At 36.2% G+C, this 10,136-nt stretch overlaps 2 protein-coding genes across 3 annotated transcripts; one reads left to right on the forward strand and one right to left on the reverse strand.

The window, feature by feature from the left end:
• Positions 1–695: 695 nt before the first annotated feature.
• LOC100182222 lies at positions 696–7,340 on the forward strand. 2 transcript variants are annotated; one of them, XM_018813461.2, is made up of 9 exons: positions 696–930; positions 1,207–1,329; positions 1,662–1,831; positions 2,076–2,208; positions 2,536–2,673; positions 2,993–3,076; positions 3,521–3,686; positions 3,850–3,995; positions 6,785–7,340. In XM_018813461.2, the coding sequence occupies exons 1-9, from the start codon at positions 868–870 to the stop codon at positions 6,800–6,802; spliced, it is 1,041 nt and encodes a 346-aa protein (XP_018669006.1). In that variant the 5' UTR covers positions 696–867; the 3' UTR covers positions 6,803–7,340. The 2 variants fall into 2 exon arrangements, with proteins under 2 accessions (XP_018669006.1, XP_018669005.1); XM_018813460.2 differs by lacking the exon at positions 6,785–7,340 and adding an exon at positions 4,635–4,953.
• Positions 5,122–6,453, reverse strand: LOC100187031. Its single transcript, XM_002128687.5, has 2 exons — positions 6,279–6,453; positions 5,122–5,974 (listed from the first exon to the last, which is right to left on the reverse strand). Exons 1-2 carry the CDS (start codon positions 6,394–6,396, stop codon positions 5,526–5,528), a joined length of 567 nt encoding a protein of 188 aa, XP_002128723.1. The 5' UTR covers positions 6,397–6,453; the 3' UTR covers positions 5,122–5,525.
• Positions 7,341–10,136: the final 2,796 nt, after the last annotated feature.

Below are 10,136 nucleotides of genomic sequence, written 5' to 3' on the forward strand. Positions count from 1 at the left end.
GAGCCCGTTAATAATTAACGTCGTTTGTCAAATCGCCTCTTTTCTGCTAAGCCTGTTTGCACACCGAAGGCCCGGCATTATAGACTAACACAAGCCATCAGTGGTCGTCCCGCAATTTCCCACCGCAATATCCGAATTGAGTTTTATTGGTCACTTATTCCAATACCTAGTTACGCACCTTCTTGTCTGTGTCCACGCTGTAAACAATACTATTGGCTGACCCTTTGCCTATACAAACTAGGATCTTTTAACATTGTAAATAGATAGTCTGCAATCTTCGGCTTAATATATGTATTTAATATTGGCAATATAGGTTCACACAGTTTTTGTTTTATATATAAAAGGTAAACGCCCATGCGTAACCTATTTTGTATAGCCCAACCTCTCATTTTCTAAAACATAAAATGTACTTTTTGGGTATATAGATTTATGTATACAGACACGAAATTTTAATTTTGCCTCACCTTGGTACACTTGAGCTAATTACAAATTAAACGCAAAAAATACTTTGAGCACCTTGCTATTTTAATTTATCCAAAGTTTAAATACCTGCCTCCGCGCTGACACCCGGCGATTGGAATTTTTAACCGAAACTACCACCAATAAAAGTATTGTTTATAGCCATATACGGACTCTGCTTATAGCGAATTGATTGAATATGTATTGTTTGACTCAAGACGTTTGTAATTGGTATGATATGCTACTTCATTTTATTAAATTTTAACTTGCTTTGATTATCAAAATTTTATGAAAACTAAACTTGAATTGTTCTTTAAATGGGGAAACCACCAATAAGGCGCCAACCCAAAATTACAGAAAGTTTTCTGTTTAGTAAACACACGATTTAAACATCTCACACAAATATTTATGATGCTAAATAGTAACATGGATCAAGCCCAGTTCCTCACTCAACGGAATAAATTTCTTCAGGTTCGTATTTTACATATTATAGCTAAATTACGTTACTAATTCGTCTGTTTTTCGCCGTAGTTTTTTTTTAGTATGTTTGCATAACGGAAAATTCGAATAACTTAAAAGAGAACTACTGGGTTGGAGCAATTGCCAATAAGTGTCTTACCCAAGCACAGAAACGCCCATAATAGTAGCAGGATCGGGCTTTGAACTTGTAGCCTCTGGTCTAGACACCAAGCAGATTTTTCACAAGCAGTGAAGCACCACTTCTTTTAACAACTTCTTAATTTTCAGATCGTTGAAGAGTTACGACACTATAGAGTGATGAATGAAACATTGGAAGGAAAGATTGCTGTTTTGCATGGTGAGAAGATTGGACTTGGTGATGCTGCTGACAAATATCAGTCCATGTTAAAAGTAAGTGCATATGTGGTGTACATTGTTAACTGGTCATATAAGGATAAATAAGAGTCACTATTCGGACTGTTCCTTTTTTTGCAATCTTAATGTATAAAGAGTTTAATATACCTACCAGTGCATATAAAACACTGACCAAATTGAAAATAAGGGTGTAGTGTAACTAAAACAATTTTAGTTAAATATTCCTACATTGTCTCACAGATAAGCCTGTTTAGTCAGGTGCAACAGTTCACAGAAAACTGTGTCCCTTTTTCCATCAATTATAAAAGAATCACTGGTTTCAACAAATGCCCGTCAGATACTAAAGCAAAAAAATGTTTTCTTTCTAGAAAAGTGAAGAGAGATGTTCTGAATTAGAGCAGCAGTTGAAACAACTTGGTGGATTTAACCGTGACTCCAACTTGTTGGAAGAAAACAGTAAACTTAAAGTTGCTCTTTCTGCTGCTGAATCCTCAATTAAAGAGCTGAAGTCAAAAATTGTTGGTTTCAGTGCTATACGGTGAGGTTTATTGTTATGTTGTATTCCAATACGCTTATAATGGGCTACTGTTTACCAATTAAGATTGCCATAGCTTTATAAAGAGTGGGTAACACTGACTTTGTCTGTTGGATTATATAAGCTATCTTCCATTGAGGAAATATGCGGTTTTAAACCACTATCTCGCAACTGTAAATTTTAATTAAACCATACCAGCTCAGAAGTTCATTTTTTGAAATAAATTTTATAACATTTTATTTATAAGTACGGATCTGGAAAAAAAGCTTGAGAAAAGTGAGAAAAAGTTGGTAGTGAGCATGAAGTCTTGCGATTCATTTCTGAATAGAACTACTCAGTTTCAATCCACAGCGCAGAAGTTAGCGCAACAGCTCCAACAGGTTGTAATTTTAGTGTTGCAATTAGATATTAGCATTTTGCAACATGATCAAATTTTAGCTGTATAATATGCAGGTATTTGGTTTCACATGTTTTCCATTAGTTTATAACTCCAAAAAGCAGTCATTTTGCACAATGTAAATATTAGAATATGTCTATTAACAAGTTATAGCAACCATTGTAATTAGTAATTAGTTTTTTAAAACAGGCATGAAATTAAAATGGAATAAGATTTAATTACAGTAACACCAGTTCATTTCGTTGTTCAATTAAGGTCCTTTTTTCTGTTTTTTTAACCTTTTATCAAATAATTCATTCCATATAATTAGACCAGTGCAGTACAGTCAACTTTAGAAAGAAACATTGAAGCGTCCGGTAACATCATTCGAAACTTAATTTTGGTTAAAGAACATCAGAAGTGCATTATTGAAGATCTTAAAAAAGAAAAGAAAAATCTAGTATTTGAGGTCTATATTAGTTTGAGCAGTTGTTTGTAAATGTTTCAGTATTTAATACAACAGGCTTTTTCTGTAAGTAAACAGTTTGTAAGGTATTATGGTTTATTCGTGCCGTAGCATACTTGATTAATGTACATACCTCTAACACAGCGGTTTTGGGTTTAAAATGGTTAAATATATATAGATAAAAATGTAAAAAATTACCCCAACTTAAGGTGTATGAAAGGGAACACCCGTGTCTACACTATAGTTTTCTAGAAATGTTATGAGAATATTCTGTATATATTAATTATATGATATTTCATACTTATTTTATTGGTAAATTAAGGTGGCAGAGTTAAACAGCAGACTTGCTCTTAAAGAAGAAAGCAATGGAAATCAAAGCAAGAAATATGAACAAATTAATATACAGGTAAAATGTGATATGGGTTCAAGGCTCTTCGCTGCCACCATTGTGGGCGTATGTGTCCTTATAGCAATTGCCCAGTAGTCACTAATGGGTTGTCCAAATTATCAGCCACAAATAAAAATGAAAAACATGCCCAAAAAATAATCACCCACAAAGTAACATACTTGGTAATTCGTAAGCCGACACGAGGTGTATGAAACAGAACATCCATGTTTAAAGACTGTCATTCCCGGCCACGCGAGGATAAAGTAAATAAATTACAATCAAGATATAATTAATAAATATGAGAATAAGCAGTCCAATGTAACGTTGAGTCAGTTCGTTTGTTTTATAATTAGTTTTCCATTCAAGGTCTTAATACAGTATTGATTAAATCAATATAGCTAATGGCCCTAATAAACTATCCAAGTACACTTATCATAATTCATCAAAAAATTCTATTTATAGTTAGAATCCGCTGTTGGAAAAACGAAAATGTTGCAATTGGAAAATCAAGCCTTAGAAAAACAGCTTGAAATCTCAAAAACAAGTTTATCTGAATCAACCATTGCCATGTCCAAAACAAACCAACTGCTAGAGAGAAATGAACAACTTGGCAATAAAACTATTTCTGGTAAGTATAGATCGTAAAATTCATTTTCCAAAGTAAATAAACTAGTTTTAAAGCTAAAGTGTGGTTTTCGTATTGGTTACTCTAAAACCTTATCTATGTTTGACGAGATTTCACAGCCAAAGTACACACATAAGTGACAGTGCAATTCTCTTATGTTTTATAGAGCTGCAACAAAAACTAGAAACCTGTATTTCCGAATTGGACGATTTGCGGGTAAAATCAAATCATACAAAAACGAAAAACGTGGCCGTTCAAGTAAATTTAAACGAAAAGAAAATTTCTGAGAATAGCGACCTCAATACAGATAAGGTAAATAAGATGTTCATTTAAGTTATATATGGTAGGGTGGGGGGAGGACGGGACACCTTTAGCGCATAATATCCAAATATCCTGACAGTGTTTTAAACAATTAACAACGGTCTATGGAAGTCAAAGGAAAACGGTTTTATATTTATTTAAATGTTCTTTGTTTACTATCAAATAGGACGAGAAAATAGAATAAAAAGGTGTCCCATTTTCCCCCTGTCTAGAAAATTATATCATTATTTCCACAACGTTTAGTTATAAGATACGGATTTGTTGGCTGGTACATGCTTGACCTGTAAACACAGTTAAGCTGTTTATAACCGTTGTGTACAAAAGGTCATTTAATGATTAGGTTTACAACGTGATTAACCGAAAGTACATTTAACTTAAAAAAGTTTACTTTTTTATTCAAGTCGATTATGTAATATTACTGCGGGAACACAATGTAGAATACATTAGTTAAAACTTTCTACACGAATGTAGAATTTACCGTACGCGAAATCTGCCTTTTGATTGATGTATACCATAAACCGACTGAACGCCAGCGTATAAACGTTTGCTGTTGTTTACTGTTCGTTTTGAGGCTGTTTGCGTGCGCGTGTGTGGGCCGTTGGATTGACTCGCCCTGTAACCTGGTCTTAGGCCTCAGAGAAAAGTCTCGCGCTGCAGGATGATGGAAACGACTTGCCGAACAGCATACCGCAATTGGAACCCGATACGAAAATGACTGCTGGCTTCGACTTACCTGAAAAGCTGCCTGATAACGAAAGATAAATATAACTGTTCAGTTCAAGAAGCATTGTATGGAAACTATCGCAAAAAATATGAGTTTTGCGCCGACATTTTCTGCGGGTATTATAGTACCGTGGGGTAAAATGGGATGCATTTAGCACATTATATCTAAATATCCTAATCGTGATTTAAACAATTAACAACCGTTTATGGAAGTCGTGAGGACACGGTTTTATAGTTGCCTGAATGTTCTTTGTTTACTACAAAATAGAACGAGAAAATAGAATAAAACATGTCCCATCCTCCCCCACCCTACTATATAACACAGGGTTGCTTCACAAAGTTCAGACGCTGGCTAAAAGTTATTTTTAATCATCTCGGTTATGATGGCGTAATATTTGTTACGTGAAGTTTTATTTACACGACAAACATGATTCAACCCACGAGTAGTAGGCGTTCGTCTCGTAAAATCGGCAGTATACCCAACAACGAATAAGAAATATATAGAATGGAACGACCATCGTGCCCCATGTCACGGATTGCAAGGAATTTTTCTTGTGTGCTCAGGAATTGTGTATCACCGGTTATGTTCGTATAGAAATGCTGAAGATATGGCCAAACTCAAAGTATATAGAATAAGACGCCCCTTTTTGGGACTTTCTTGTTACACAAGGCGAGTGAGGCATTAGCAGCAGGATCTAAAAAAACGTCTGGAAATGCATGTGGTACAACACGATACGATAAATATGTTACTTTGTAACAACATGCTATTGGAATAGCTTATATTTATGGGAAATCTCGTCACGTTACTGATTGAAAAATGCCCCTGTTGTCTCCGTGCATTGTCAGAGCGTTGGTCGTGCAAAACGTCGCCGCCATAAAGATCATGTGAGTGAAATATACAGCAGCGGAGAGTGTTCCCAGTACAAGAACTGCCATGTTTTCGCCTCCGTTACGGATCTCTAGGAAATCAGGTGAGCTACAGTAGTGTATGTCCACTTGCTCGCCGTCTTCGTTTATGCAGTGCCACAAGAAAGCCTTTTTAGTCCCGGCAAAACCGACCGCAAAAGCTAGACCCGCGCAGAACACGAGGTTCAGGAACAAATCGAATATCATCGTTTGTTTTCTTGGTGCAGTGAACAGGAACAGCACATAAGTCAGACAGGTGAGGATCCAGGCAGGCAGCGAGCATAAGGTGAATACCATCACTTCGTCGTTAATACTTGGCATTGTGTTACTCTCCGCCATTACTAAAAAAGTTCATACATTTTTAATGAGTATGTCGTAAGAACGACTAATGTAGTTAGTTTTTCGCACTTTATGCGTAACAGATCGATCGCTTTGTATATAGTACAAAGCACATATTTCCGGATCTTGTTTTTTAACAATTACGAACGCTCTTCGTGGCTACGGGTATATAATTCTCTAAACATTCTTTGTTCACTACCAAACTGGACGGGAAAATAATTTGAAAATTTGTCCCATCCCACCCTAATATTTCCACAGTACAGAAATCTACGTTTTTGCGCAGATAAAAATGTAATTTTAACCTACCGTTTCCGAGATAAATCACACACCAACACCCGCCGCACAAAAGTATTTCCAAAATCTTGAAGACGTTTTCCAACGACTTCAAATATTGCTTTTGAAATTGAAAAGAGCAAATGGTCATTTTTTGAAGATAAATATAGACAAACAGTTGCTAAAGCCACAGATACATTATACCCTGTTGGAATTCAAAGGGATTTATTATAGAATTTGACATTAATGTGTGGGGTAAGATGAGACATTTTTATTATCTTTTCTCGTCCCATTTGGTAAGATTTAAAGATTATTCACAATATTATATAATCGACTCCCATAGACCGTTGCTAACTGTTTAAAACGCGATCCGCATATTTGGATGCTATATATATATACTAATCGTGCCCTATCTTACGCCACAGTCCTATATCTGCAAAAAAAGATGCAGCCTAGATCTGCTGCCAGTTTTGTTACCTTCATTATTTACGCAAAGCTATAGGTAGAAGTATCTAACTTATGCTGCATTGTACCTTTAGCTAACATGCTACTACTGACCACCTGTTGACTTTGCTGCTTGAATCTGCCATAAAAGCGATCAGCTTGTGAACTACCAACGACCAGCAAGCTATTTAAAGCTCTGTTTACCCTCGTCGAATACAATGTGTCTACTCTTAAGCGTGTCTGTATAGTTGACCGACGGAGCTCGTTTTTCGCGTACGTGCTCAGTCTTTGCGCGCAGAAATGCAGGTTTATTGTCGCTAGTCTAAAACCTGGAAACAAACAAACTCAAAGCTAAATTACGATCTTGCGGGCTGGGGCACGACGTGGCGAAATAGCTGATCGTGTTTTACAATGCAAGTACAAGACATCCGGGCTTTAATCCATAACTCAAACACACCGTGGTTATTGTAAAGAAAGCATTGTGATTGACTGGTTTGCTTTGCTATTGTTATGTAGCTTTCTTATTGTAACCTAAACACACATACCGCCATTTTGAAATATCGTTAGAGTTGAATGTTTCGTTGAGATATAGTAGGGTGGGGGAAGATAGGACACCTTTTCATTCTATTTTCAGGTCCCATTTGGTTGTAAACAAAGAACATTTAAAGAATTATAAAACTATATCCCTACTACTTCCATAGACCGTTGTTAATTGTTTGAAACACGATCAGGATTTTTGGATATTATGTGCTAAACTGTCCTCTCCCACCCTATACAAAACGACTTTTGCAACCTTTTCTGTCCTATTACTTTAATAGAGCAATTTAAATTCCACTGACAAAAACGGCGCATATCATTATCGTATTTCTCAGTAATCCCTTACCGTTTTGGTCTGCACGACTACCGTATACTTTTATTTGACATTTTAGGCTCGGTGGGACACAACAATGCAAATTGTTCGCATACGGTAATACGCTATTATAAGTCACACATGCGGTTGTCCAATATTTGGAACCTTTACCTTACCCTACTGAGGTAAAGTTCCGGTCACTGTTGGTCTAACACTCAACGTTAAAGTGCTTCTACAATATGACCATCTAAGCTCTAAGCTTGTGAATGTGTATACGCTCCGCTAGTTCGTGTTATTTTATGCTTACCCTATTATCTTAACTTTTTTGGTCTAATGCTGATCGCCGCTTGGTGTATGTAACATGAACTAGGTCCCTTGACGGCAACTTTACTTGTTTTCTTTTTTCTGGTCTAATAAAACGACTGTATAGTCTCCCTCAACCTAATGTCTATTTGGTTTTCGGTTTGTTACTTCATTAGTTTACCTGCAGGCCCGCGACTGCCTTTGGTTGACGTAAATACGAAGTAGTTTGAAGCTTTTCTCCTTTGGTTATCGTAATTCGGCAGTAGGGGCTTCTTTTTTTCTTGTAAAGTAAACACTAACATGCCAGCTGTGCGTAATGCACATACGTACTGTTTTAGTCATGGTCATTTTATATGTTTTAAACTTAAAGTTTGTAACACCGTTGTAGTAGTTTACTTTTGAGCTTATAGGCCCTAAATGACAATTTACAAATATGTATCTTTTAAATAAAAAATCCGTAATTCATGTATGTCGATCAAAAGTATACTACTAAAAGCATTTTTTGCGCATGTGTAACTTAAATACTCCTATTTCAGCTTTTAAATGAAAATTAAAAATAAAAATGAGAAAAAACAGTAACTTTTCTTACAAAAACAAGCGAATTAAAGGAAAATAAGTATATTTTTCTGGAACTGTACCGGTTGCTATACCTAACGTAACAAAATCTTGTGTAGATGATACAATCAATATCTACAAACCATATAAGTTAATCTCTTGCACTATACTCTATAATATATAGCATTATCCAGTCAGAGTCAAAATACAGAGACAACAACAATCGTCTTTATTGAGTGCTGGTTTGGCAGAAAGGTTTTTGTTATTGACTGAAAGTACTTAAGTGGATTAGGTGCTGGTTTATCCAATCCAATCACGAACCATTGGATAACGTACTTGTAAAGCATTATTGAGATAATGATTCACTAGCCTTAAATTGCAGGTTAAGGTATTGATGGCGCTGGAAGTTGTCAAGAGTAAACAGTTTAATACATTTACACTGTTGTAGTGTCTAGACCGGCCAGCATGGAAGTTTTATAGTGGGCGTATTAAAATAGCTGCAACATGGGTTCAATGAGTATGAAGCGATTACACATACACTTTATTGGTTTGTTTTGCGGTGCCAGGGTGACTTTAAACATCATAAATCAAAGATACCGCAAACTAATATGAGGATCTATCGGGCACGTATAATCATATAAAGTTTAACCAAAAATGAATAACCAAGAAAGCAATAATTTTATCAAATTTGCCCAAAACCAAATTATTCGAAATTTTCCTCTTATCCGCCGAACCAAAACGTTAACGCAAAATGATACCTCTTTATAACATAGTAGTAGGGTGCGGGAAGATGGGACACCTTTTTATTCAATGATCCCGTCTCATTTGGTAGTAAACAAAGCACAATCAAAAAATCACGAAACCGTATCCTCACGACTGCCAGCATACACCGTTAATGGTTTCAAACACGATCAAGATATTAAAAATATATTAATTTAACTTAAAAATCAATGCACAAAAAACCTATGTACCGATGAACTACTACAGATAAGTTTTGTAACTTGATGGGTACAATAATACCTTCAGCTGGGCGAAAAATGAACACCCGTTTATCGAACCGAGACAACCAACCGTGGAAGTAAGCTTGTTTTGGACCATCCGTCAAGCGGATTTTTCTACAATTGCCCATTGCAGTAACGCATTGCCATTTTGTCCCGGCTTTAAAACTAAAGGTAAAAAACGCAAATCGTCATCGGATTTTCATGCGAACATATCCTCGGATGGTGGAACTTATACAATCACTATCCCGCCGTTACAGTTCCGTTGCCATTCGCATCCAACTTAGAGCACCTGAATATGTTACCAGAACTGTGGCCGGCTCTACCTCTTTCTAAATCCCAGTCAAGAAAGTCAACGAGTTGTCTTTTAGCTGTAGCTTTATTAATTTCCCCGTCATTCAAACTGCCAGGGCCAGTATTCACAAAGCCAAAACTATCTTCCATTTTTAGCCACCAACGCGGCGTCTCCGTTTCCGTGCTGGAGTTGACTACCCAGAAAAAATATTTTCTGAAGTTTACTTGGCGTTGGGGTGTAGGATGGGGCAGATATTATAAAATCAAACTGGGTAACCCAAACTTGAGTAATCGGCGATTCAGAAACGAGCATCTGATCCACAGTATATCTGGAAAAATATATATTAGCCGAAACTACCAAATTAACAAACAAGAACAACTACTTACCAAGTTCCATTTGATTTACTTATAGCGGCTGACTTCAAAGTGCAGTTTATTGATACAGTT

The sequence above is a fragment of the Ciona intestinalis genome, chromosome 9, assembly GCF_000224145.3.
Source record: "Ciona intestinalis chromosome 9, KH, whole genome shotgun sequence".
Taxonomy (NCBI): domain Eukaryota; kingdom Metazoa; phylum Chordata; class Ascidiacea; order Phlebobranchia; family Cionidae; genus Ciona; species Ciona intestinalis.